Source organism: Vombatus ursinus, unplaced genomic scaffold (genome assembly GCF_900497805.2).
Source record: "Vombatus ursinus unplaced genomic scaffold, bare-nosed wombat genome assembly UNPS02015030.1, whole genome shotgun sequence".
In the NCBI taxonomy this organism is placed as follows: domain Eukaryota; kingdom Metazoa; phylum Chordata; class Mammalia; order Diprotodontia; family Vombatidae; genus Vombatus; species Vombatus ursinus.
Window position 1 is genome coordinate 221,921 of NW_020954808.1, and position 27,987 is coordinate 249,907.

General features: G+C 58.0%; 2 protein-coding genes across 5 annotated transcripts in view; both read right to left on the reverse strand.

Moving 5' to 3' along the window:
• LOC114030948 (radial spoke head protein 6 homolog A-like) overlaps positions 1-208 on the reverse strand; it is a 44,808-nt gene extending 44,600 nt beyond the window's left edge. The window contains exon 1 of the mRNA XM_027845910.1: positions 57-208. Within this exon, the coding sequence (XP_027701711.1) occupies positions 57-208 (152 nt within the window). The remainder of the gene's footprint in view (positions 1-56) is intronic.
• Positions 199-27,987, reverse strand: LOC114030965 (symplekin). 4 transcript variants are annotated; one of them, XM_027845930.1, is made up of 27 exons: positions 27,932-27,987; positions 23,526-23,657; positions 23,312-23,377; positions 22,693-22,746; positions 22,528-22,601; positions 22,261-22,387; positions 21,026-21,275; positions 20,473-20,643; positions 18,981-19,220; positions 17,232-17,386; positions 16,158-16,308; positions 14,329-14,539; positions 12,769-12,919; positions 9,676-9,911; positions 8,364-8,445; positions 7,871-7,984; positions 7,468-7,615; positions 7,002-7,162; positions 6,623-6,731; positions 5,436-5,536; positions 4,851-4,941; positions 2,937-3,038; positions 2,442-2,629; positions 1,695-1,871; positions 1,340-1,435; positions 633-956; positions 199-345 (listed from the first exon to the last, which is right to left on the reverse strand). In XM_027845930.1, the coding sequence occupies exons 1-27, from the start codon at positions 27,941-27,943 to the stop codon at positions 208-210; spliced, it is 3,861 nt and encodes a 1,286-aa protein (XP_027701731.1). In that variant the 5' UTR covers positions 27,944-27,987; the 3' UTR covers positions 199-207. The 4 variants fall into 4 exon arrangements, with proteins under 4 accessions (XP_027701731.1, XP_027701733.1, XP_027701730.1 ...); XM_027845932.1 differs by having other exon boundaries at positions 675-980; XM_027845929.1 differs by having other exon boundaries at positions 633-980.

Sequence of the window (27,987 nt, forward strand, 5' to 3'; positions counted from 1 at the left end):
CACTTATTAAGCGCCTACCGTGTGCCAGTACTGGGGGAACCCGCCTTCAGACGGACGCCAGCTCAGCCCAACGCTGGGCAGCCCCCTCCCGAACGAGGGCTTCGGAAAGCAACACACAGCCACGGCTGGACCTGACAGGCCTCTTTATTGCAAAGGAACGAACCCTACTCTCCCCACCCCGTATCCCGCCCCCTCCCCCACGGTCCATCAGCTGTCCATCTTGGTCTCCGAAGCCTCCTCCCCCCCTTCCTCCTCTGGGCTGGGCACTGGGGCAGCCTCCTCCCCGGCAGGGCCTGGAGGCTGCGGGCTCCGGTCCTCTTTGGAAGGGACCCCTGCTGGCTCCTCCTGATGGGGGAGGTGGACAAGTTAGAGGAGAGGTGGGGGAGGGAAGGCCTGCCGGTGCTGCCGCCACCCCCCTCCCCGGCCTAGCCAGCCTCAGCTTCTCCCGCTGCAGCAGGCGGTCTGGGGCTCCCTGCTCCTGACTCCCCCAAGCCCCGCCCCACGGATCCTCTCCTCTGAGGTGCTGCCTCCTCCATCCTTCAGGGCTCCCACACCTTCCCCGAAAGCTTCCTGGAGGCTTCCTGAGCTGTCAGTGGTCCCCAGGAAGGGCTGCGGAGGTGTTACTGACTTGCCTTCTGCTTGGGCTGTGGAGGAGAAGAGGAAGGGCGCCCTACCTTCTCAGGCAGGGGCCCCTCCTGGCTCGAGTCCAGCAGGGTGGCCTCTGCCAGCCCCCCATCCTCCTCCATACTGATGAAGATGTTGGGGGCCTCGCCCTCGGCCCCCTCCTCCCGAAAATCCATGGCCTCCTCGGGGGCCGGGGGCCCCGCTCGGGCCGAGGAGGCCGAGGGGGCCGAGGGCAGCAAGGGTTTCATCTTCTGCTCCTCCTCCAGCTGCCGCTTCAGGGCTTTCTCCTGGGCAAGGCGCAGGGCGATGAGGTCCTGGGCTGGGCGCGGGGCCTGGGCCAGAGCATCGAGGTCCTCCTGGGTGGGGGGCGGCAGCTGAAGGCCCCCTGCATCGATGACGCCGGCTCCACCCCAACCCCCACTCCCATGCCCCGTGGCCCTGGCGGCACAGCGGGCAGCCAAGATGGGCCAGGGTCCCTTCCCTCCTCGGAGCCTCGGTTTCCTGGTACGTGGGCACCCAGGGCAGGGGCTGTCTGTGGCATGGCTCTGGGAGGGGGCGGGGAGCAGCTGGGGGGCTGGAACCAGGGCCGGAGAGCTTTGTAAAGGCCTTGACTTCCACCTCAGGGGATGCTGGGCCAGCGGTGGAGAGGCCCAGGAAGGTGGGGGTAGGGCAGGACCCCCTCCCCGCCGCCCCATGTCCACGGCTAAGCTCTCACCTCCTCCAGGGATGCTGGCATCGGCTCCTTGACTTCCATGTCTTGCTTGCTGCTGGCTTCCAGGATGGCCATGATGGAGTTGGGGATGTGGGCTTGCTGCGGGGTCGGGGCATGAGAAAGCAGAGACCCATCAGGTCTTTCTGCAGAACGTCAGGGGGTGGAGGAGAGCCCCACAGCACCCTGGGATCCCGTTCCGGGGCTTCAGGTCTGCCTGGGCACAGGAAGCCCTCCCTCATCACCCCATCCCACAGGCCTTCCCAGCAAGGGCTGCAGCCCCATATCTTCTGGGACGCCTCCAATCATGGCTCTGGGGAGGGAGGGGGTCCTCCCGGTCCCATCTCCCCAGCATGGGTACCTGGTGCGGGGTGAAAGAGCGCACGTGGGCCAGGAGGGGTTCTCGGAGCTCCGGGCACTTGTCAAAGACCGCACTCAGCTGCTGGGGGGGGAGCTGCAGGATCACTTGGAAGCTCTGCGGCTTGGTCCGCTGACAGCACTTGATGAAGCCTTCCCACACCTTGGGGTACTTCCACACCTGTGGCGGGCAGGGGGGAGAAACAGCAAATGAGAGTCGGAGTATCAGAGCTCGGCCCCACCTGATTTTAGAAACGAGTAAGCCAGGACCCAGACAGGGAGAAGGGACCTGCCGAAGGGAAAACCCAAGCGGGAAACAGCCCAGCCAAATTTAAACTGGAGTCCCTGGGCTCCACAGCCCGCGGCCAGGGCCCCTCAGTGTCCCCACTGGAAGGGTGCCCAGCAAACCGCCGCCAACCCCGATTCTTTGCGGTCTTCACCTGGAGCTGGAAGGGCCGGGGCCAGAGGGGCTTGGTGTCCGCGGTCGCACAGACCCAGACAAAAGCCATCACACAGCTGCCCCTCTCACTGCACCAGCACGGTACTGTGGAGCTGCAGGCCCTCCTCCCCAGCCCCTGAGGAACAATCCAGGGGCACTCACCCCCCAGCTGGGCAGTGACCCGGCCTGGCGAGTCCCATGCCCTCTCTGGGCCCGTGCCCCCTCTGCTCCAGCTTCACCCTGAGCCAGACTTCTCCCCACAGCTGGGGGCCCTCGGACCCCGAGGCGGGCCTGGCCCCCGGCTCCGGTCACCTGCTTCATGATGAGCCGGGACAGAATGTTCATGACAAAGCCCCCGAGCCTGGGATACATGGTGAGGGACTGGATGACCGTGCGCATGAGCAGCATGGGGAGGGGGCTCTGCTCCATCAGCTGCTGCATGACCACGGCCAGTACCTCCGACGTGTAGACGTTGCGCTCCGCAAAGCACAGGTTGGTAGCTGTGGGGTGAGAGAGGCCGTCACCCCCAGAGGTCTGTCTGCCTCAGGAGCCCTGGGCTGGGAAGGTGACCCCGGGGCGAGGGGAGGGAGGCAGGACTCCAGCTCCCCCCCCCCAGGCCTTCCCCTGCCCCCTCCCCAAGGCTCCCCAGGCCTTCCCCTGCCCCCTCCCCAAGGCTTCCCAGGCCTTCCCCTGCCCCCGCCCCAAGACTCCCATTCCCACAATGGCCATTGCCTCCCCCCTCCCCAAAGCCAGGCTGTAGGAAGGGAGGAGGAGGAGGAGGAGGAGGGGGCAGGAGTGATTCCTAACCCTTAATGATGGACTTCATGTCACACTTCACAGAATCGATGTTGTGGAGGGCAATGAGCAGCTCCCCTGGATTCAGGGGCGACACCGCTGAGTTCCCTTCACCTAGAAGAAGGAAGGAGGGAAGGTGAGGGCCCACAGTGACAGTGAGAGAACCCTGGCCGATGGGCCAGGCCTTCATCTCCTCCCTGCCTGGGGCACAGGGGGGCCCTCCCAGCTTTTAAGCTCATTCGATGATGACAAGAGCAGATTTCCCTTAGGGCTCACAGAGCCCTGCTGTCCCCCAATGCTGGAAGGCGGCTGCACAAATATCACTGGCCCCACTTCACAGAGAAGGATGCTGATGCTTGGAAAAAGGAAGGGATTCCAGCTCCCAGGATGCTGGGAGACCAGATAAAGGATGGAGGATCCCAGAAGAGAAAAGGACAATTCTGATCACATAAAATTTACTAAGTTTCTCACAAACAAATCAAATGCAACTAAGAAAGAAAATAGTTAACCAGGAGAAAAACTCTTTACAGAAAGTTTCTCATAAAGTTCTCATTTCCAAAATATGGAAGAAACTCATTCCAAATGATAACAAAAAGAACCATTCTTTAATTGAGAAATGGTCAAAGGATATGATCAGAGTTTGCAAGGAAAAGAAATTTCTGGTGGAGAAGCAAATGGGTCCAGCCATTTTGGAAGCAATCTGGAGCTAGCGAGGTCCCCAAGTTACTGAGTTGTGCCTCGGAGATCAAAGAAAAAGGACTTATTTGCATGAAAATGTGGATTTTAAAAATACTGTCCACAGCATGTATTTCCAGGCTCTCCATCTATGGCCTACAGTACTCACTGCGGCTCTTTTTGTGGTGGCAAAGAAAAGCACACTAAACGGGCTGCCCATCCCCTGGGGAATGGCCGCACAGGAGACGGTACCCGGATGCGCTGGAAGAAACCCTGAAGGGGCAACTAGGTGGTGCAGTGGATAGAGCGCCGGCCCTGAAGTCAGGAGGACCTGAGTTCAAATCTGGCCTCAGACCAAACACCTGACACCTGCTAGCTGTGTGACCCTGGGCAAGTCACTTAACCCCAACTGCCTAAAAACAAAACAAAAACAAAACAAACAAACTAAAAAGAAACCCTGAAGGGGGAGCTTTTGGAGAAACCTGGAAGACTGTAGGAACTGATACCAAATGGAGGACGCAGAAGCAGGAAGGGCCTTTATACAACAGAAACAATGCAAAATAATTCTGAAAGACTCAGGAATTCTGATCCACACCATCACCACCTGTGACTCCAGAAGACTCTGACAAATGCCAGGAGGGGATGGACCAAGCATGCTGAGTTAGACCCTGACTTTCAGGCGTGGCCAATGTGGGGATCGGTTTGGTGAACAACGTGTGTGTATCACGAGGGCTCCCCCTCCCCTCACATCCCACTCTGGGGGTCACTGATTTGACAAAGCTGCTGGGATTCAGAGCAGGAAGGGCCCGAGGCCAGGCACGCAGGTGCCCTTCTAATTCCGAGGTGATCGGCTCTCTCCACTACACCAGGTTGCCTCACTGTCCACCAATCTGACCCTTATCACACCCTGGGAGGCCAGCAGAAATCTTTCTTCTCATTCTGCAGATGAAGAAACTGAGGCTCTGAGAGAAGTGAGGCCCGGTCCTACGATCAAAGGTGCCCCTGCTGGACCTGGCTTTGAGTTCTCGCTACACTCGGGTCCTTGGGTGAGGGATTTCAGCCACTTCCTCACGTGGAAGCTGAGAGGGTCTAACCGAACCATCTCCGAGGTCCCTTTCCGCCCTAACCCCAGGCTCTGCACAGCCAAGGTCGCAAGGCTGTGCCCACGACGCGGCCCTCGTGGCGCGGTGAGCGTAAGCTTTGGAAAGTGCCCCACTGCTCTATCCTGCCCCGGCATGGCAGGGCTCTTACCATGCTGCGTGCCCAGCAGGCGGTTGAAGACCTCCTTCACCACGATGGGGTTCAGTTTGATGAGTTTGGGTAAGGCCTGGATCACTTCCTTCTGCAGAGAAGAAGGGGCGGGGGGGGGGTCACCAAAGAGTAGCTCCTTCCTCCCTCGAGACAGGGGAGAGGGCCCCTTCCCCGCAACGAGGAGCATCTGACTGAGGCAGCTCGGCGTGCAGGGAGAAGTCGCTTCTCTTCCTCATCTACAAGATGGGCAGCCCCGTTCCAGTTCTGGACCCTGTGGTCCTCGACACGTCGGGCAGATCTCTTCTGTGCGCTAAGTCCTCGTCTCGGACCCTCCCCTGATCCTCTCCGCAGCAGACCTGGCCCGTCTCCCTTCTCATCCTCACCCCCACCAGGCCCGCAGAGGGCTTCTTCAGCCTGCCCAGACACGCCAGCTCATCACCCGGTGAAGGGTGAGGCGAGGCAGCTATGGGGGGTGGCACAGTGTTCTCTCCCCCCATGTCCCCCGGAGAGCTGGGGAGCCACATCCTGGCCCCTCACGCCCCTTCATCTCTGCCTTGGCTGGAGCGGGCAGAGCCCGGCCCCTACCTTCTCCAGGCCGTTAAGCACGGGGATGAGGAAGCGGACATCCGGCAGCCTCTTGTGGTACAGGTCTCGCACACGCTTCACCAACTCTGGGGAGGGGGGCACTGCAGACACAGGCAGATGGGGGAGGGGGAGAAGCCCCTTACTGAGTCATGTCTCTCAAAGCCTTCGCTCCTTAAATGTAAAGTGTGGCTGCTGACTCTCCTCGAGCCGGGCTGGGACAGACCCTGGAGACCAGAGGTGGTCTGCCTAAGCTCGTGGAGGGAGTGTCTAATGGCGGGGGGCTCTGCTGCCAGGCCCGTGCTGCCCTCCTGTGGTGTTGAGGCAGCCCCCAGGGCTCCTCCACCTCGGGCCCCTCTGCCCTCCCCTCCTCTCGGCTCACCCAGGCCACCGTCGCCGCCTCTATCCCAGCCCCTCTCTAAGCCACCTGCCACACAACGCACTGCTCTGAGCACATCACTCCTCCCCTCAAGAGCTTGGAATGGCTCCCCATTGCCCACTGACTCTGCCTTCAAGGCCGTGTCCCCTCTCATCATGGACTCCTCCCACGTCTACACACACATCTGCCGTGCCTCATTCTCAGCCCAAGTAAACACTGTCTCCGGCCCTGTTCTGGACCTCTCTAATGCTCTCAGGGTACGACAGTGAGCTGGGGGTCTCGCTTCTCCTCCTAGGCTGAGTTTGGTGCAGGCAGGGATGGCACCCCCGTCTCCGTCTGCTGAAGCATCTTTTCCCTGCTCCGTCAAGCCTGTGTCAGACCCTACCTGCCTCCATTCTTCCCCCGAGCCCTCTGGGCTCCTCAGATTTCTCTTGGATAGAACGCTGGCGGGTAACTCTGCTCTGCCTCCTCCCGGCGATGTGTGCATTTAACGTCCATCGGATGGGCAGTACAGTTTCATGCTCTGCACCTCCCTTGGGCCTACCCCAGGGCTCTCCCTTAGGCACCTAATGGTGTTTTTTAATGACTGCCCTGACCTTACAGAGTGTCTCTTTAAAAGAGGAAACACTGTCAGGAGGACTTGAGTTCAAATCCAGCCTCACCTGACACTAGCTGTGTGACCCTGAACAAGTCACTTAACCCGAATTGCATAAAAAACAAAACAAAACAAAACAAACAAACAAAAAAAGTGGAAACGTTGCTGTGTGTCGGCTGAGGGCTGTGTTGAGTGAGACGGGGGAAGGGAAGATACCTTTGTCTGTGAGACTGTGCAGGCAGCGGGTGACCAGGGTCTCGGCCCCCTTGGGGCAGTTTTCCACTAGCAGGAGCAGCTCTGGGGAGTTCATGCCCATCCCTCGGATCTGGAGGGCAGAGGAGTGAGGAGGCTGAGGTCCTGGAGAGGCTGTCACAGGGAGGGGACCTGGAAAGAGCTCGAGGGGGGCTGCTCATAGGATTTAAAGCTATGGAGATTCCAACCAAACCTTCTTTAGCAACAAAGGGCAAAGGTGGGGCAGGGTGGGCCAGAGGAGTGTGGACCCATGAGAGCGCTGGCTGAGGAGATGCCCTTGGACTGAGGACGGCAGGGGTGGAGCCAGCATGGCACCAGCCACAACCCCAGGCCCCCTTCTTACTGGTTGTTCGATGACCCGCAGCACTGTCCGCTTGATGTCAGCAATGGCTTCAGTGTAGACGGCTGCCAGCTCGTGAATAAGCTTGTGGTTCTGGGGCAGCAGGGCCAGGTAGAGGTAGAGACACTGCTTTACCGTCTCCTCTGTCCACGGGGCTGCCACCTCTGCCAGGGAGAGGGGGCAGCTTCAGGACTGGCGGCCCGAGGGCCCCCGGAGGGACAGGGAGCTGGTGATGAAGGAGGAAGTGGCTGAGCAGAGGGGGTTCTGCCGGGGCCAGGAAGACCCCTAGGGGAGCTGTAGTGAGGAGCTGGGTGCACGGAAGGGTGGCAGAGGCGGGCCTCGTCAGCCAGGAGGGGGAGGATGGGCAGGACTGTCTTGGGGGCCGAGCAGGGATGGGGGGAACATGGGAAGGGGATCAGCACCTCGCCCTCTCTTGGGAGGCCCAGCATCGCCTCTCCATGACTCCCACCTGTGTCCTTGTCTGCCCCAAAGAGCACAGACGGTGGGTTGGGGTGGACCAGAAGCTGCAGGTAGTTGAGGGCAAACTTCTCCACGTAGGCCCGAAGCTGCTCTTTCTCATACATGCGTTTGATGAAGAGCAGGGCCTGGGAGCGCACCTGGAGGGAGGGCATGAGGTGACCCGACTGCCCCTCCTGAGGGGGAACCTAAGTGACCCACGAGTCACCCGTGGGCCAGGTGCAAAGAACAAGAAGTGAACTGGGGTCAGGGCAGCATGGGGGCGGGTACAGAGACAGAATGATGGACCAAGGGATGCTGGAACAGGACCCTCCTTCCCCCAGCAGCTCCTGACACGACCCCATGGGCCTGGGAGGGGCCAGCACCTTCCCCAGATGGCCCAAGGAGGGGGCTACCTTGTCCTTCTCATGGGAGCTGAGGTCCAGCAGGACATGGAGGTACTGAAACTGCCGCGCCGGGCGCTTGAAAATCAGGTCTCGGAGGGTCGACATACCCAGGTAGGTGCGGCTCTAGGGAAGGAGGCCACCAGGCTCATCCCCAACGACCGGGGTCAGCTTCCCTCCCTCCCAGGCCCCGGCCCCAGCAGCTGGCACTCTCCCACTTACAGCCGTGCCCCGGCCTCCCACTGGCTCGCTCCACAGATGGAGGGGAGGAAAGAGAAAAGGGGAACCGCCCCATTTGTGTACCTGGGACCCTGCTTGCTCATAGCCTGCCTCTTCTCCCCCCTCTGCCCTCTCCCAGACCAGGAGCCTCCCAAGGAGGGACAGGCCCCATCCTCCTTCTTCCCTGGCGCCCCTCCTGCCCCTCGTCCGTCAGGAATCTGTTCCTGAGCACCGCCAACACGGCAGGCCGGGGAACGGGCCGAGGGGAGGTCCCCACTCTTCTCACCTCATCCTCACAGTATTTCCGAACCACTTCCAAGGCACTCTCTGTGATCAGTGGGGCCTCCAACACCACCTTGGTGAAGATTCTGGAGGGAAGAGGGAACAGACCGTCGTCGTCAGGCGGACACCGAGTGCCCTGCTGCCTCTCCACAAACAAGCGAAGGATCTCCAGCAGCTCCCACCACTTCTGCCCCACCCAGGAGGTCCCCCGGCACCAGACCCTCCCTCCTTCTGCTCTCCAAGGCTGGTCTCGGCTGCCCCGCGTCGTCCTCCCTGCATCATCCAGACGCCCATCTCCTCTGAACCCCCACAGTCCTGTCTGTCCTCGTCATATGCATTTGGGATCACAGGCTGAGAGCCGCAAAGGCCCTCCAGAGGCTAGCTCGTCCAGGTGAGGAAGGCGGGGCCCAAGGTCACACAGGAAGGAAGCGGCAAAAGCAGGACCTGAATCCAGAGCCCATCACCTCTCTCTTGACTGTGTCCTTGGGAGGGCAGGAGTCTCTTCTCCCCCCACCAGACTTCCTCTCTGTTCTCCTGTCCAGCTCAATCCCACCTCCTCCACAAGCCCTCCCTGATGCCTGGTACGCTCCCCACCTTGAGCCTCACATAGTGCCCTGCTGCCACCGCTCAGGTGGGCACCCTTGGCCTCCGTTACGTGCTACCATTATCTTTGTGCCTTCTTCCTGCTAGACCATCACCTCCAGGGCAGGGACTAGCTTTAAACAGGCACCAAATGAAGGGGCAGCTAGATGGCACAGTGGATAGAGCACTGGCCCTGGATTCAGGAGGACCTGAGTTCAAATCCGGCCTCGGACACATAACATTTACAAGCTGTATGACCCTGGGCAAGTCACTTAACCCCATTGCCTAGCCAAAAAAAAAAAAAAAGAGGCACCAAACATAGAGCAAAGAACCAGATTTGGACCTGCTGCTAAGTGGCTATGTGACCTGGGGCCAGTGCAAGTCCTTAGTCCCTCTGAGCCTCAGTTTCCGAGGTTGTAAAATGGGGCAGGCACAGCCCACCTCACAAGGTCACTGTGGGCAGAGCATTTTGTAAACATTAGCGCTGCCGCAACGGGAGTCCTCACAAGACAGAGACGGCCCAGCATTCCCTTCAGCCAATCTGCACTGCCTGCCTCCCCCATGGCTTGGGGGCAAAGAAAGCCCTTTCTAAGCCTGGGAGGCCCTGGAGAAGAGGACCTCCTTTTCCTCCTCATTTCCTAGGCTTCACGTGTCCTCCAGGGCTCTGCCCAAACTGAGCAGGGCCAGAAGCCGGCCGCGTGAGCGGCTGCCTGGGGATGGAGAGGCTCACGCACCCGTCCTTCTGGTCAGGCTTTTCCTGCAGGCCCGAAAGCAGCCGGATGAGGCACGTGTCGTACTTGTCCAGGGTCCCTGCAGGCCCAGCGGCCAGGTAGGCATTGTATTCCTGGTACAGCCAGGCGAAGGCTAGGTCCAGGCGGCCCCGGACGTCTTCCAGAATGAAGGTGAGGACCTCCTCCTTCAGGCCCACCTCGAACTGAGTCACCAGCCTGGCAAGGATCTTCACTCGGACCTTTGGGGAGAAGGGTGGGTGGTGAGATACCCCATACAGGCCCTGGGGCAGGGCCTACCAGCCTCTTGTGGCCTCCCCAAAGAGACCTTCCTCCCAGGCCAGGCCTGTGTCCCCTTGGGCTGAGGCTCACAGAGAGCGGCAGCTGGGCCTCATGTCACACACAACTGGAAACTGAGGGAACGAGCTTTGGAACGGAAAGGACCTCACAAGCAGGGAGGGGACACCCCAGGCAAGGAAGGGTAAGAGTAAGAGAGCGCCACCTGGGACGGAAAGGCAAAAAAAGCAATAACGAGAAACTAAGGCAGGAGGGAGGGGCGCCCATCCAATTCTGGTGAACAAATGTAATGAAAAACTCTGCCTTAAGAAATGGCTGAAGAGAATTCTGAGAATTTCAGGCAGGATGGGCTGAGGCTGTGACATCAGCTAGGAGAATGTCTTAAACGTGGATGACAAAAGGTTAAAAACCCCAATGCTGAGAGACTCTGGAACTCTGGCTGAGGCAGTGACCAGGCAGCCGTGGCTCTGGAGGGCCTCTCGGTGCAGAAAGGGACAGGCGTTGTGGGACACGGCCGGCCACAGGGAGATTCAGTCTGCTGGCCTGTGCCTTACTGTTGTTCCAGGGTAGGTTTGTTTTTCTTGCGGTTCTTAATGGGAGGGAGAGGCATGAGAGGGGGAGGGAGGATTATCTATAATACAAAAGGGAGGGCCATCAAAACATTTTTGTTTTTAAATTTTAAAAAGGTACAGAAGAGAATAGAAGTTCAGAAGGAAGCCCAGACAAGCAGGACACAGAAGAAGCACAGACAAGCAAGACAGTTTTGAAATAAGGTGTGAAATTTATTATATACTAAAAAAATAAACAAAAAACAAAAAAACCCAAAAAACCCAATGGTGAATCCTGGTTTCATACACAATCCTCTTTTTGTGTTCTCTTTGTACACAGAAATGCTTGTTTGGGGGTGTTTAAATTTAAAATAAAATATGAAACTAACAAGGAGTGAGGAAAAGAGAACACCGAGCTGCTCTTGAAAATTCAAGTCACCAGGCCCAGACCCACTGGAAAACTGGCACCCATGCCCAGCAAGCCATTGGCAGCGGTCCTTGGAAGACCCCAGAGCCGTGGCGCAGGACTGCAAAGGGCTTGCCAAAGAAAGGGATGAGAGTGGAGTCTACCACCTTTTACAGGCCAAGGAGTCTGACTTTGGTTTATTATGAAACAGATGGTAAGTGACGAGCTAGAAAAGGAAAACTCGATGCCAAGGATTCACCACGCCTTCGCTGTGTGGACAGGGCTGCTCACTGGGCAGCCGAGCACTTGACCGTCTGACGAGCCCTCCCTGGGGGCAAGACGGAGGCTCTGGACTGGCTAACTGGCGGACCCAAAGCGTAGTCTCCCAAGGCCAGGTCACCATGGAGGGAAGTCCTGGTCGAGGGCCCAGGGAGCCATGCACAAGCCCTGGGTGGTTTCACATGCTTATTGATGACATGGATAAAGACAGACCTCAAATACTTATCAGAATTGCAGAGGACACAAAAATGGGGTCCAGAAATGACTGACGAAATCCAGAGTAATCTTGACAGGCCAGAATTTTGGATCAAATCTAATGAGATGGAGCTAAAGACAAAGTCTGACACTTGGGTTTTAAAAAAATCTACTTGACCACTTCAAGATGGGGGAGATAAGCACTGAGCTTGGAGCCAAGAAGACCTGAGTTCAAATCCAGCCTCAGACACTTACTAGTTGTGTGACCCTGGGCAAGTCACATAACCTTGGCTCGCCTCAATTTCCTCATCTGTACAATGGGGATAATAATAGCACCTACCTCCCAGGGTTGTTGTGAAGATCAAATGAGATATTTGTAAAGTGCTTTTCAAACTTTAAAGTGCTATATAAATACTGGTTATGTTATTATCATGATTAAAAAGACGGGGTTTTAGTGGCTTATAAGCTAAATGAGTCGATGAAGCCCTGGGGGGCTGGGCAGCCCCCAAACGAGTGTGATTTTGGGCTGCATTCTGAGCCACAATGTCCAGCCCTGGGGAGGAGACAGTCCTGATGCACCTATTGCAGGCCCTGGGTTTGAGTACCTGGAGGGCAGTGACCAGGATGGTGTCACACGAGGCATGAACTAGGCGTGTTTAATCTGCAAGACTTGAGGGAAGGATATGACAGCTGTCCTCAGGTAATCTGAGGGCTGTCCAGTGGAAGAGGCTGGTTTCTGCAAACACACAGACTTAGGCTGAATGGAAGGAAATGCCTCCCAATGACAAAAGTGGCTCCCAAAGAGAATGCCACCCCCACCCTCCAATCTCCAGTCAGAAGCTGAAAGCCCACGTATGAGGGGGAGGGGGAGACTCATGAGCATGTTCTGGGACGGCAGGAGAGGAATCTCCAATCCCCAGGGCCAGGAAAGCAGTGGATACCTACTGGGCTTGGGTGCTCTAAGCGGCACACGGGCGTCTGCCTCAGGGAGAGCAGTCTACGGAGGGGACAGGGTGTGTGTGCCAGCAGTGAGACCTCAGGCTCAAAGGGAGGAGGGCAGCCTCAGACTAGCTCAAGGGGACGGTGTGCACATGAGGCGCAGGGAGGAGCTAGTCTGGGGTCTCCAGAGGGAGCGGAGCTTTGAGGAGGGTGATCAACAGAGAAGGAGGACAGGGGTGTGCAGGACTCAAAGCGAGAAGGTAACTCGGTACAATGGGCTTATTTTGATCAATGGGAAAGCTGAGGCCCAAGGAGGCCAATTCTGTGACTTGCCCAAAGCCATTCGGGTGACACAAAGGAGAAGCAGGCCCTCTAACTCCAAATCCCACCTGCGTGTAAGAAGGGGTACGGGGGCAGGAGGCGCTCATCTTGTACCTGGGCCGCACCGCTACAGGCCACAGACTTCTCAGCCCTCAGGATGCGTCTCACGGCCCCCAGCTTCATGCTCTCGATCTGGGCGTCTGTCATGGGCTTCACCACATCACTTAGGCGGAAGATCTTCTTGCGTCCACCCACACCCGTCAGCCTAGAACGAGAAAGGGAAGGGTCAGCTCCACTCAGTCCTAGCGCCAAGAACCCCGGGCATCCACTTGGGCCTCGCCCCTGGTGCACTCCTGGTCCCTCTGATGGGCATTCAGTAAGCACCTTCCTTGGGGGGACCCCTCCAGCCCGCCCCCAGAATCCTGCTTTGTTGCCCCACCCCTGCCCCAGTCCCCACAGCCACAAAGCCATTGATCTGGTGTCGTCCCCCCCCCCATCAAATCCAGCCCTCGATCTCCTCCCTTTCTCAGCCAAACTCCAGGTAAAGCTTGCTGTCTCTGATTCCTCTCCTCTCCCGTACTTTCCAAATCCTTGCAATCTGGGTTTTGGCCTCTTTACTAGAACTGCCGTCTCAGGAGTAAGGAAGGCCGCACTCAGCCCTGGTCCTCCGTGACCTCGGCAGCATGGGACTCAAGGCCAGGCTCTCCTCCCTGGCTGCGGGTGATGCTGCGGTCACTGGCTGTCCTGCTCCACGCCTGCCCCCCTCTGCATCCTTGGCTGCATCTTCGCCCTCCTGACTGGGGGTGGATTCTAAGGCTCTGTCCCGAGTCCTCTGCTCTCCTCTCCCTACACTCTCTCATCTGGGCCTCAGAAGGTCCCCTGGGCTTAAGGATCTCTATGAAGATGCCTCAGATCGACAGCTGAGCTCCAGGCCCCAAACCACCAACTACACAGGAACACGTCACACCTGAATTCCCAGATAGCTCAGTTCACTTGTCCACAACAGAGCTCTCCTCTCCACCCCTACCCCCTCTCCAAAGCTCCTCATTTCCACAAAGTTCTACATTTCTAGCAGCCTACCTTCTGGTCTTCAGGCTTCGTGACCTTGGGGTCATCCTGGATGCCTCCCCTCCCCCCTCCCCCATCCCATCAGTCACCAAACCTTGCCACCCACCTCCCCACCTCTCGCACCTGATTCCTCCTCTGCCCTTCCTGGACAAGTCCCCAAACCTCTCTGGGCCTCAGTCTTATCCTGAGAGGAGCTGACATCGGTGCCAACGTCAGCTCCACTTCTATGATCCTATCCAGGACTGCCCCCACGGACTCTGGGCTAAACGTCACCCCGTCCCTCGTCTCTGGTCTAGGCCCTTTCTGTTCCAAATCTATGAGGCAGTAAGGTGCGAGGTATCTGCAGTTAGAAGCCATGCCACTTCCCGGCTGGTGTACCCCTTAAATCACACAAGCCCGCTGAGGCTCAGTTTCCTCCTTTCCCTAACTTTAGGGCCCATGAGCCTCTTCTACCCAGGGCCTTCCCCAGTGGACCCCTCAATCCTTTCCAGTCCCTCTGGGTCCTCCCAGATTCCCTCTCTCCCAGAGGATGGTGGGAGGTCTTCTGCAGTCTGTCCCAGGCAGGGGGTCGCTGCACGTCTCCCCGACTTCAGGCTGAGGACTCACCGAGGCTGTGTAGCGGGGATGATGGGCTCCGGTCTCCGCTTGGCCTGGGGGGCCTCCTCCTCCAGGGGGCACACAGGGCTCAGTGCCCCAACCACAGAAATGGCCTGCCCCTGCCCCAGCACAGACACACGTCGCTTGATGAGAACGCTTTCGGGCTTTGTCATCTTCTCCTCCTTCGGCTCCTCCTTGGAGTGCTTTGTCTGCTCCACACCTTGGGGAGGCAAGGGAACGGGCTCGTTAAGGGCCAGCCTCCGAGCATCCCCCTCATTCACAGCCCACAGACCCATCAGAGTCCTCCTCACTGCTCCATGAAGCGCCAATGCCTTGGCCTCCCACGGCTGACACTAAAGCTTTTAATCTTAACATCGTCTGTAGCTCCCTAGTGCCAGCGAAGGCCCTCTGCCAACTGGCCCTCCCTGTCCCCCACCCCCGTATTCTGACCTCCAGGCAAACCAGGCAGCTCTGGCCGGGCCCATGCCTGCAGCAACACCCTTACGTGGCACGTGGCTCTGGTAACACTGAGGATGAGAGCTATCTGTGTTCACGTCCTGGCCTCTCCTAACCACACATCTGTTAAGCATTTACTGTGTACAAAGCCCCGTGAGCTCCATGTGTGACCCAACTGGAGGCGCTCTATACATGGATGTGAAGGAGCAATCCTTTCCCAAGCTGACGCTCTGACTTGCCCTGGGCCTGGGCCCTCCTTCCTCTGGCTGTCAGCTCCTCACCACACCTGCCCCTCTCCACCTCCAGTGCCCTGTCCCAAGTCCAGCTCAGGCGCCACCTCATCGTGAGCCTTCTCCGGTCACTCCCCCAGGTAACCTCCGCCTCATCAGAGCTCATGGAGCTGCCTACGTCTCATTCACCACCATTTATGCAGCACCTGCTGTATGCAGAGCCCAGACCTCTGTGCTGGGTGCTGGGTGGGTGGGACGGGCCCTCCCAAGGCTAGCTGACTTGTAGCGAGTATTCAGCACATAGAGGACAAAGGATCGATCCCAACTCCCCATTTTATAAAAGTAGAAACAGCGTCCAGGGTGGGGCACTTGTCCGAGGGCAGCCTCTCCACCTGAACTCCATTCCCCTGTGGCCCTGTCTCACTTGCCCACTAGACTGCTTCAGTTCCACGGGGGCAGGCAGGCCAGCTTGAGTGGCTCTGGCTCTGCCATTCCTGGGCACAGGGAGGAATTTCATGGAATCACAGGGTTGGACTTGGAAGGACCTTAGAGGCGACTGTGCCTAATGCTCCCATTTGGTAGATGAGGAAACTGAGGGTAGGAAAGGTGAGGGGCCTCGCCCGAGGTGCCGAGCTCAGCTGGGAATCAGGCCTCTGGCTCCAAAGCCAGCTCCCTTCTATGTCTGCTGCATTCAGTCTTAGCTGTGGTCGTGTCCTATTTCTGACTCTCCCCTGGCCCCGTCCACCGGGCTCCCCCACAGGGCTGAGGTTGGAGGTCCCTGCCCCACGGCCCAGGCTGAACTGGCCTCTTGTTCTGCTGCCTCATGGCCCCTTCCCCGAAAGCACAGGCTCCAGCTGGGAGCCCCAGGACCCAACGGGACCGGACGGACTCCTCTTCAGACAAAGCGTGTCTCCCCAACGGCTACAGCTCGGACTGTCCTCAGCACCTCGGCCCTTTTCCACCACGGCCTCGCAATGAGGGTCCGGTCCCCTAGGGGCCTTCCTGTGTGGCTCCGATCAGGGGCTTTCTTCAGTGCCAGTGGCAGCCTTTCTCTCGGCTGCTGGGGTCTCTCTGGTGCTGGCCCAACCTCGTCCCCTCTGGCTCTGAGCCTATGTACTGGTGCCCTCTCCACCCCTTTCCCCACAAGCCCACCTGGCCCCAGACCAGCTGCAGTCATCTGGGTGGCCATGAGCCGGGCCAGGTGCTTGATCTGGGCATCCGTGCCTGCCGACTCCACTGGCGTGTAGATGGCCTGGAAGGAGGCTGGCATGACCTCAGGTAGGTACACCATGCTGATGAGCACCTGGGGGAAACAGCGCAGGGTCAGGGCCTGTGGGGGGTGCCCACGATCACTATCACATTTCCACCATGCTTTAGAGAACATTTTCCTCACAGGAACCCTGAGGCAGGCTGAGGAAGGATTATTATCCCCATTTTACAGAGGAGGAAAAGTAAAGTGTCTTGTCCAAGATCACTTGGCCAGGACTCCAAGTCAGATACCGTGACGCCATCTACGGTTCTTCCCATGACTCTATGCCAGAAAGGAAGAACTCTTCCATCCCTGGTGGGAGGGTCAGGGAGGGCGATGGAGGAAGGTGTACCGTCTGGCATACTGGCCAGGAAGCCGAGAAGAGAAGACCACAGACCAGGGGATTCTGAAGCCCCAACACCAAGGACCAAGACAAAGTGGGGAGGCGGAGCCCTGAGAAGTGGCTCTGGTGTAGGGTGTGGTCATAAAGCCTGGCCCTGCTCCTCCCTGGGGGCGGGACCTGGGACCAGGCACATCTTCCGTGGGCCTCTACAATGACCAAGTTCAGCCTCACCCCAACTACAGGCCCAACAACCATAAACCTCTCGACTCTACAAGGGAGAAAAAAGGGCTGAACTCCCCACAGGCAGGAATAAGAACATGGTGAGGACCACAGGTGTCACAGGCCCTGCCTGAGGTCACAGAGGCAGCAACACTCACAGAAGGACCACCCCTGCACCTGGGGAGGCTGTACTGGTTTCGGGGAACGGGGGTCTGGCACAGGGACATCCGGCCCAAGGAGGCCTGGCAGGCAGCGGGAGGAGGCGCCGCTGCGGGGACCAGAGCCTAACCTCCTCCTCCTCTGCTCAGCCCCCGAAGCAGGGGACACCACTTCCTAATGACCAGAACGGCCCCCCCCAGGGCCAGCGGCCCCTTTGAGCAGCCCTCTCCCACGGCCCCCGGGCCCGGCTGCGCACCAAGTTGGCCACGTTGTCGGGCGTCAGCAGAGGCTGCAAGAATTCCGCGGTGATGTCAGTGTCGGACTGGGCTCCGCTCTGGGCTGAGGCTTTCGAGGTCCCCGAGGGGCCGGGCTCCATGTCTTTGTCCTCATCGTCCTCACCGAGGGCAGGCTCTGCAGGGAAGGGGAGATAGGAGAAGCCGCATTCCTCAGGCACTTGAAGCGCCACCACAGAATGATGTCCTCACAATAGGCCTGTGAGGTAGACAGAACAGTAGAAGGCAGGAGGCCGCGGCCTCGCCCCTGCCCCTCTGCCGGCGTCCCTCCCCAGCCGGCTTCCTCCTGCTGGAGCCGTTCTCTGCCCGAGGAGACGCAGGGCACCTTTTATAGGAGGATGTCTGTGTTCTGCTTGGCCCCAGAGCCCAGGGCAGAGGTTACAATGGAGAGGTGGGTTCTGGCTTGACATTAAGCTCGTTTGCTCAGGCAAACGTCCTAACGACTAGAGCTGTGACAAGACCAACCTTGGGGGTGCGGGGTTCCCCTACCCAGAGGCCAGAGGACCATTTGCGTTGGGGACCCACACAGGCTCTCACATTCTGTGATTCCCCACAAGAACACGGGACCTGGCACCCCAGCCTATCCCCCTTCTCCACCCCTTCAGCAGTGAGGCTGATGGCACCACCAGGGAACGGGGGAGGCTCACAGATGTGACTGTCAAGTCCCCTGAGAAAGCACATCCCTTGTTACTAATCTGATTACTGCCCTGCTCTTTTCCCACAGTTTACAAAGCCCATTCTGGTAACTGCTCTCAAGCATCTGACCTTCAGGTACAAAGGAGGAGCCCTTGCCTCAGAAAGGCTAATTACAGGATTAGAGCAAGGCCACAAGGTGAGGAGACGTCAGCGACGGGACGTGAAGCCAAGGCGTCCTGGCTCCTGGTACGGGACTGTTCCACGCTGGGCTGGGCCCCCTTCCCAGCTCAGTCCCGTCCTCTTCTTCCCCATGGCCACTGAGTCCCAGTTCCGCAGTGCACCTTCTCATTATCTGAGCCTCAGGACGGGCCCAGCAGCCTCACTAGTCTAGCCCCTGACTTAAAAGGAATCCTCATTCCCACACCCCCAACCCCATCATCCAGCCTCCCAGGAAGGGGAGACCCCCGCCAATCTCCAGACAGCTTGGGCCAGTTCTGGTCAGCTCTCAGGGTAAGAAGAGTTCCCTTACATCACACCTAAATATGCCTCTTTTCAACTTCTACCACTCCTTACTTCCAATTTCACGCCCTAGAGCCAAACACAATATCCACACAGGACAGACCCTTGGGGATCTGAAAAGTTACTGCATACCCCCGGAATCTTCTCCAGTCTAAGCATTCTTACTTCTTTCCACCGATTCTTGTCTGGTATGGACGTGGGGCTCTTCATTTCCTGGCTGCCCTTCCCGGCACGTTCCTTAGTTTACCCATCACTTAATACTCCCCCCAGGGTCGGACCAGGGCAAAGGCCTGGGTACCATCACCCCCAGGGTTGAAGGTGTGCCTCTCCTCTCCTAAGGAGGCCCAGCATCCCCTGGGTCATCATCACTCTGGGAAGGAGGCAGCACAGGGGCGCGTGGAGAGCTAGGAAGTACGTGGCTGACCCAAGCCTTGGAGACCATACAGCTTCGGAAATGGGAGGGCCCTCACAAACCTCTAGACCTTCAGAGAGAATGAGGCTCTGAGAGGCATGGTCCCAGAGGAGTCAGGGAGGGGTGGCTCACCCCTCTGGCTTACCTAGCTTCATCTTCTTAAGGGCCGAGTCTGGGTCATCTCGCTGGCGTCTCCGAGGTTCTTTCCCCGTGGGCATGTTTCTGGCGATCTCAGCCTGGGGGGTGCCCAAATCTACCAGGAGGGTGGTGATTTGGGCCTGGAACTCACAAGACGCTGGATGCTTGAGGACACTGAGCAGGTGTAACTTCAGGTTTTTCCGCACGCTGCTCACCTGAGACTTGGCCAGGGTCGGTGGCAGGTTGGCTGCAGGAGGAATGAGACCCACAGGGATTCAGGGAGTCATGCTCTCCAAAGCCCAGTGGCCAACCCAAACCCTCCTGTCTGGACCTTGCCCACCCTGCCCCCTGCAGACTCGGAGAGAAAAAAAGGGAGAATTCGTGTGGCCTGAAGTCGATGTGCCCGTGACCCTCTTGCAATCCCCACCCTGTGACTAAAGTTCTGTATCTCGTGCCCCAAAGTCCCTAAGATGGGAGTGAGAGTGAGAAGAGAGGGCCATGAACGTCCCCATCCTCCCATCCCTCCATCTCCATGTCTTCCACAGTCAGAAAGCCAGAGAAAAGAGAGGGGAAGGCAGGGGAGAAAAATGAATGGGGAGGAGGGAAGGGAAGGCGGTAGGAAGTCTCCTGGCACCTTCTCAGTCACTGGCCCCACGTGATCTCAGGGACTCAGGCTCAGCACCTTCTAGCCACCTCACACCCTCCCCTCTTCCTGGACCTTCCCCATCCAAGCAGTCACGGAGCCTCGGCCCCCCTCCCCGGTTCTCTATTCCCACGGTGCCCAAGCAAACCTCAGCCTCTTCCCTTGTCTGGCCCCATCGCATCCTGTCGGTTGGGTGTCCTCATCAACATCTCTCATGGATGGCGCCCCTCCTCCCTATTCCTCAGCCTCTCCCTACCCAGACTGTTGCTCTTCCTGCCTCGGGCTCCCCCCTCGCCAATAGACTTTCCGCACCAACCACCTTGGAGCCACGCTGATAACTGGTGCACAGACGTGACCACCACCTTCCTCTGCTTCCAAATCTGCAGTGGCTCCTGGGGCTTGGAAGTCAAGCTCACAATGCCGAGCCAGGTACCAGGCCCCACGAACCAGACCGTCTTCGGCCCCCTCCACATGACCGGCACTTCCCTTCCTTGGGGCATTTTCCTGCTCCCTGCCCTCCCTACCTCTGCCCATGAGATTCCTACATACTCTTGAAAGCTCAACCCAAATGTCACCTCCTACCTAAAGCCCCTTGTGCTGTCCCACCCAGCCCTCCGTCCGCCTGCCTCTGCAGAGGAAGGCCCCTGATTCTCATCTGCTCCCCTACGCCATGATTTACCTGGAGAGCTCTGCCTCTCCTACCAAGGTGTCCCCTGACCACTTCAGGCTAAGCTAGGGAGGTAATTAGGTGTGACAAGGGCGAAAGAGAGGACTGGACGTCGAGGAGAGGGAGAAATCGAAAGACGACGCGGCCGAGGCGAGCAGTGGAGCTGGGACTGATCATGACCCTACTCACCGTGCAAGGTCTCATAGGCCTGGATCACCTCGGACATGAACATGGGCCGCTGACGGGCAATGTTGGCCAGAGAGCCCAGGGCAGTGGTCAGGTTGATGGAGGAGATGGCCGGGTGAACCATGAACTTCAGCAGCTGTTCAAGGGCCGCTTTGCCCTCCTCCCAGAGCAAATCTGAGCGAGGAGGAGGGGAAACAGTTCAGATCTCCACCCCTGGCCACCGGCGGGGAGAGAGCTGTGGGCCCCAGAGCCCGGGACATGACGCCCTGGATGCCTGGGCCTCTCCAAAAGCCTCTCCCTCCCCTCCAGGACGGACGATACAATGCAATCGTGGGTCATGTTAACAGAAGGCTATTGTCCTGCCCGGGGGAGGGGACAGGCCTGCTATTCTCTGCCCTGGTCACGGGCAATGACTCTCTAAGACTTCGATCTGGAAGGAACCTTAGCCTACGAGACGACCTGGAGCTGGAAGGAAGCCCTTGCTAAGGAAAGGCCTGGCCAGGATTTGAGCCATCTCCCCCTGCTCAGTGCCCCCTGCCCCAGGGCTGCCCCTCACTGTAGTTGATGTAGGGGTGGTCCCGGGGGATGCGGTCCAGGCTAATGTCGTGCTTCTGCCGTCGAGGCACTTCCGAGTCGGCCATTCGGGGGGACAGGGTGACGATGAGGCCTTCCACAAACTTGATGGCGTGGGTGCGGATACCGTCGTTGTCTGAGTCCAGCAAGAGGATGATGTCCGCCGCCATGGCGGACATCATGTCCCAGCAGGCTTCCTGTAGCTCACTGATGATCTTGGACTTCACCATCCACTGGGCCAGCGTTAGGGGGAGAGACTGAGGGTCAGGCTGGCAGGGCCCAGTCACGCCTCCTGTTATCCTTCCAGACTTATTTCCCATTTTCTCCCCTCACACCACTGATGGTCCAGTCAAACCCACCCTCTCCTCGGTGGAGGACACGGTCCCTCCTTCCCCACCCCCGCCGGTCTGAGCTGCTCGAGGGGAGGACCTTGCCGTTCCCCAGTCCCATCGCCCCCACGGCTAGTGCTGTCCCTTCTCAGCGGGTGCTTAATAGACGTGTCGGACGCCCCCGAGGACCCTAGAACGTGAAGCCGGAAGGGCCCTGGGAGATTACTTAGTCCCCTGTCTTCGTCTTATAGACGCCCAAGGTTCCCTAAGTCGGGCCAGAGCCAGGGTTCAGCTGGAGCTGCCTTTCGCGGGCCGTCTTCTCAGCTCCGGCTCCTGCTCAGTCCCCATCTCGGCCCTTCCATCCCAGGCTGACGGAGGCTTCTCTCTGACCCTTGCTGCTACCTCTGCCCAGGTGCTCTGGCCGGCACTCCAGCCCGCCCCCACTCGCTTGGTCCCCTACGTCCCCTTCCACTGCCGCTCCAGACCAGGCTTGGTCCTGGCTCTCCCACCCAGGCTCCGGCCCACCCTGGGCAAAGCACGCCCTCCCTGTCCTTCGCCATCCTATCAGCAGGACGATAGGTTCTAGTGCAGAGATCACCCTACTCCACCCTCCATTTGGCAGATGAAGAAACTGAGCCCTAAAGAGGCCGGAAGCGAAGAGTCTTCCTACAGACCCCACAGGTCATAAAGAGCAAGGCCAGGATTTGAACTCGGGTCCTACGACTTCACATTGCCAAGACTCACTCAGCCCAGGAATTAGTCAACAAGCATTTATTAAGCACTCGCTCTGTGCCAAGGACTGGGAACACAAAGGAAACCACCAGCACTGCTGGGCCCTGCCCTCGAGGAGCTTCCATTCTAACCAGTCGGCCACAGAGGGAGGCCTCACCTGCAGGGCGACCTTGTAGAGCTGCGTCATGGTCAAGATGGCCTTCTTCACCACGTTCACGCTCTCGTCCCGCAGCAGCATGTTGAGGTTGGCGATGAGCTTCAGCAGCAGCTCGATGTCCCGTTTGCTGCAAGGCAGAGTCAGGCAGGGACTGAGGGCGGGGTAGAGCGGATCAGGGTTGGGGGATGGTCACAGGGCCCCCGTGAGGTGGACAGGGAGGACAGGCGGGCCCTCGGCCCCCAGCCCCAGCGCATCTGTGAGCCCTACCAGGCCTCTTCGATGAAGCCGATGACAAACTTGCGCACCTCAATCGACTTGTCTGCCTGGAAGGCGATGATCTCCTGCCAGGGAGGGAAGAGCAGGCGTGTTGGGCCTGGCCGCTCTGGCTCAGCCCCCTCCCCTCCCTGACTGCCCCGGGCTGAACTCACTCACATCCAGGAAGTTATCCAGCAGGGTTGGATCCTTATTTATGATCAGCTCCTGGACCTATATGGAGAAGGGAACAGGGAGGAAGGTAAAACGGGGTCAAATGGCCTAGTCCGGGCCCATCTGGCCACACGTGCTAGGCCAGCCCAAGTTCCATCCAGATCATTGCTCACAGAATCCTATGGTGCAACCTCTGAACACAGAACAGCAAAACTGGGAGAGACTGATGACCATCTGGTCCACTCCCTCACTTTATAAACAGGGAAATGGAGGCACAAAGTGACTTCCAGAGTCTCACACAGTGGTTAGAATTTGAAAGGGCGTCACGTGGAAAATCCTGACTCGTACTCCAGGCCCCAGAGGGCAGGACCAGGCACAGGGGGAGCTGCACGAAGGCAGACTGAGGATGGATGTCAGGAAAACTTCTAACGTGGAGATGAGTGCTAAAGGGCAGTGGGCTGCTTCTGGAGGCCTCTGAGACCCTTTGTGTACTGACTGCACCAGATCCAGGACCTGGGGGAAAGCCTGCCCTCCTCTCTCCTCCTCTTCTATCCACTCCAACCTCCACAGGCGGCCCTTCCCAGACTCCTGGGTCCAAGGTCTTACCCCACCCCTCCGGCGTCACCTGTTTGAGCACTGTGATCTTCGAATCATTTGCAATCAGAGCGGCCTGGTTCAGAAGATCTACCACCTGCCAAGCAATGAGGGAAGAGCTGGGGATCCCCAGCCCTACGCCCCCACCCTTGAAGCCCTCCACACCAGGCCTCCATTGAGCCATCCTGCTCATCTCCCCATGACTTGGGCTCCCCCATCGGCGGCAGCCCCGGACAAGTTCTCACCCTCTCAGAGGTGGTCATGCCGTCAACGCCGCTCCCCTCCTCCTGGGTGAAGAACTGGGAGGCCACGCTCCTGCGGGTGACGCTGTCCCCACTCCCGCTCCCACTTGCCATGGCTCCAGGTAGCTCCTCACCCTGAAGGGAGGAAGGGCACAGGACTCTGAGGATTCGGGATGGCTCTCCCACTCCCCTCCCCCCTTCTAAACTCTGCCTGACTCTCGTCTGCCATCTCAGCCCGTGTGGGAGAGGACACCAGCCCCGACGGGGAACTGCCCTTTGCTAGGCCCTTAAGGTGGACCCGGCTGCTTCTTCCCGGCCCACAAGATGCTGATGACCCCGCAGAGGCCCTGAAGACCTGCAAAGCACTTTTCGGAGATCTCACGCGAGCCTCACAACCGATGGAGGTAAGTTCCATTCTCCACACTTTACAGAGAGGAAACTGAGGCACAGAAAGGTTAAGTGACCTGCTCAGAGTTGCCCAGCTGCTAAGTACCTGAGGAAGGATTTGAACTCCTACCTACCAAAGCAGACTGAGAATGGGTGGGGGAACTAACTGACCTCAGGCCACAAAGCCAGGAAGGGTCCAAGGTAGCCTTCCTGAGCCCACCCCACATCCATTAGGGGATGCTGTTGCCTGCCTTTTGGAGGTGGGGTGGGAAAGGTCACACAAAGGCCAGCCCTCTGAAGCAAAGAGGTGAGGATTCCCTGGATTCAAACCTAGGCTCTGCTACTTAAGGCCCCAGGAGATCTTGGTGAGTCATTTCACTGTGGGCCTCAGTTTCCTCATCTTTAAAATAGGAGGGTGTGGAACAGATACGGTCTTAAAGCCATTGTAATTCTGACATTTGTGTTAGATACTTTCAAATATCTTGCATCTCCAGTGTGATGCAATGTAGTTTTGGATTTAGTCAGAGGTCCTGGGTTCAGGTCCTGCCCTTTTACCTCAGTCACCTTGGGCCCGAGGGAACCAGAGTGGATGGCTTCTAAAGTCCCTCCCAGCTCTAAATCGATGACCCCATGACCACATGTGGCCAAGGTTGCCCTTAGACTTGGAAGCTTAGGACTACATGTGGAATGCTAGATTTTCTCCACCCTGACCACTGTGGCTGTCCTCAGTGAATGTGAGGAGGCCCGAAGCACCCCCAAGTCAGATCTTGTCTTCGCCAGCCCAGCCAGGGGAGGCCGTGATGGGATGAGCCTCGAACACCCTCATGCTTCTCTCAATGTTTCTAAGCCCTTCCTGTGAGGGCCTGACTCGAGAACTGAAGCTGCAGAGGCTGATTTTAGCTCAACATAAGGAAAAACTCAGCACTGCGATGGATAGAAAGAGGAAATGGACCAGGGTTGTGATATAAAGAAAGCCCCATGGAGAAAGTATCCCTGCCAATGTTCACAGGTCAGCATTTTCTTGCCAATTCTAATTTTAGGGGCACCCTAGGGCTTACAGGACTGAACTACAGTCTCTCAGATGCAGAACTTGCACCCTGGTTGTCTTGGCCCTGAGGCCAGCTCTACCCACTACTCCATGAGGCCTACTCCAAAGGCTGGCTGCCTCAGGAGGTACTAAGCTCCCCGGCACTGAAGGAGTGAGATAACATCCTGGGACAGCTGAAGGGGGTCCTGGGCAGGGATGGGAATAAGCATTTAGATAGCACTTGCTATGTGTCAGGAACTTGACATAAATGATCTCATCTGATCCCTGTGAGGCACTGTTATCACCCCCATTTTACAGCTGAGGAAACTGAGGCAAAACAGAGGTTAAGTGACTTGCCCAGGGTCATACAGCTAGACAGTGTCTGAGGCTAGATTTATACTGGGATTTTCCTCTGCACCACGCAGTCAGTGGCTGAGCCAGGATTCAGACCAAGCACTCAGATCCCACAACCAGGACCCTTCCCACTACTCTACGATGTCTCTTGTAGGCGCTGGACCGGATAATTCCCGAGATGACATGAATCTAGGAATCTATGTGCTCACTGAAGTTTTCAGAATGGGCTCCCTGCCTGGGACTCGGGAGTCCAGGGTCCGCAGAGCTCTTCCCTCCCCTGCGAGCTCAAAGGAGTCTGGGACTGCCTGAACTTCTCTACTTTTGGCTTTTGGGGGAAATCTCCTGGTCCCCTGGGATTCGGGGACAAATCAGAGGTCTGTGGCCAAGCCAGGGCCACGAGACATAACTGATGATCTCATTTGTTCTCCTACTTCACAGGCTAGGGAACAGCAGACAGCTCCCAAAGAAAGTCTCCATCTCTGCCCTTCCCCTATCCACGAGGACGGTTTGCTGGCCAACATCAGCCTCCCCTCGTTTCCCTGGCCCTCCAAACTGGAAGAACCCTGACAACATCCAACTTCAGAGACCAGAGATCCCTCGGAATAAGGGTAGCAGCTCACGTTTATATATATAGTACTTTAACGTTTTAGGGAATGTGTGAAAGCTCAAAAGGGACCTCTGAGATCATCTGGTTCCCCTCTCCCCGCCCCTCTTAAACACTCAGCCTGTTCTAATTATTCATCTATCTGCTGGTGGGTTATCATCCTAAACTCCCTCTAGAACAGGCTCTCATCCATCTTTGTGACACCTACAGCTCTGGTTGACTGACCCTCCCATTTTATAAGAGGTCCCACCCACCTCAGCCTAGCTTATCTCCTTACCTGGAGAATGCTACCTATGCTCTCCCACTCTCCCCCCTCTCCTCCCCATGTTGTCCTCCCTCCAGTGTTCTCTCCCATTCTCCTCCCCAAACCTAGTAGCAGCTAACATCTAAAACATTTGCAAAGCGCTTTACCTACATTATCCCATTTGGTCCTCACAACAACCCTGTGAGGTAGGTGCTATGGGCACTATGATCCCCATTTTATAAATGATAAAAGTGAGGCTTGGGGAGATTAAGTGACTTGCCCAGGGTCACACGAAATTTGAACTCTCCTGGCCCTCCCCACTAATCACCACAAAATGGTCCTTCCCTTTCCCCCTTCCAGGACAGGTAGTTTCCTTCAGCCCATACAGGTCTCTCTTGCCCCACCGTGTCCATAATGGTCCTCCTCCACTGTGCTCTGGGCAGTCCAACAAACAAAATGGTGCCTCCCCCCAGCTCCCTCAGTGTTCAGTTCCAATCTGTCCCCAGTTCACCCCCTACCCCAGTCTCCCATCACCCTTCCCAAAGGTATCTGCATCCCCAAAGCTATCCCTACTCATCGCCCCTCACCATCCCCCGACGCTGCCCAAAGTTTTCTCTTCTCCCTAATGATCTCTGCTACACCAGGGTTCTCCCCCACCCACCAGCCTTTACCCCTTCCCCCACTAGTCTCTACCTCCCTGGGGCTCTCTCCTCCATTCTCCCTAATGGTCTCTTCCTCTCCAATGTCATATTCCCCCTACCTTAATAGTCTCTACCACCCCAGGGCTTTCTCTCTGGCCCCCCAAGCCTCTGTAACAATCTCTTCTCAAGATTCACAGTGGCTCCTCGCCCCCTCTTCTTCAAGTGATGTCTCCCAGCTTCCCCCATTCTCCCCAGTGGTCTCTACCTCGCCAGGGTTCTCTTCTACCCTATGTATTTTACCAACCCAGCGTTCCTCCCACAATGGTTTCTACCACCCCAGGTTTTTCTCCCCCCCCTTCTCCCCAATGGTCCCTACCTCCCCCGGGTTCTCTCTCTCCCCCCCATTCTATCCAGTGGTCTCCACCTCCCCAAGGTTCTCTTTCCCTCCCATTCTCCCCAATGGTCCCTACCTCCCCAGGGTTCTCTTCCCCCCCAATTCTCCCCAGTGGTCCCTACTAGCCCAGAGTTCTCTTCTCCCTCCCCCCCATTCTCCCCAGTGGTCTCCACCCCCCAGGTTCTTCCCCCCACCCCATGGTCTGTCCCCAGGGTTCACACACGCGCCCCTCTCCCGCGTTTCCATTCCCCCACGGCCTCTGCTCAGGGCTCACTCACGCATTCCTCCCCACACACGATGATCTCTCCCACCGTGACCAGGGTTCTCACACACTGCCCCTCCCCCAGTTCTGTCCCCCTGATAGGCCCCACCCCCACGGTCCCTCTTCGGGGCTCACATTCCGGCCCCCCCCACGCGTGATGGTCTCTCCCATCGTGAGCCCCCCCCCAGTCGTCTCCACCTGCCCCGGGTTCCATCCGCCTCGGAGTTCCCACACACACGCATTGCTCTGTCCCTCTGCCCCCCTCACGCACGATGGTTTCGCCCATTGCTCCCCTCTTCCCAATGAGCTGCTCCTCCACGGGGTTCTGCGCACCCACCCCCACCCCGTCATGGTTTCCTTTTCCCTAGGGGTCCGAGTGCTGCTGAGGCCGCCCTCCTCCCATCCTCTTCTATTCTCCCTCTTCGCCCCCTGTCCTCTTTTCCCTCTCTCTTCCTCCTTCCCCCTCACGCCGCCCTCGGCAGCGCCTCCTCCTCACAGCCGCCGCCATCTTCGGGCCGACTGCCGATGCCCCTTCTGCGCAAGCGCGACCCC

What these genes read in the sequence shown, in the direction of transcription:
- LOC114030965 (XM_027845929.1), bottom strand. An exon ending in CCCGGCTCATCATGAAGCAG is followed by an intron (nt 1,872 to 2,441) that starts GTGACCGGAGCC and finishes TGCCCGCCACAG; the next exon opens with GTGTGGAAGTACCCCAAGGT. An exon ending in TGCCAGCATCCCTGGAGGAG is followed by an intron (nt 981 to 1,339) that starts GTGAGAGCTTAG and finishes CCCCCCACCCAG; the next exon opens with GAGGACCTCGATGCTCTGGC.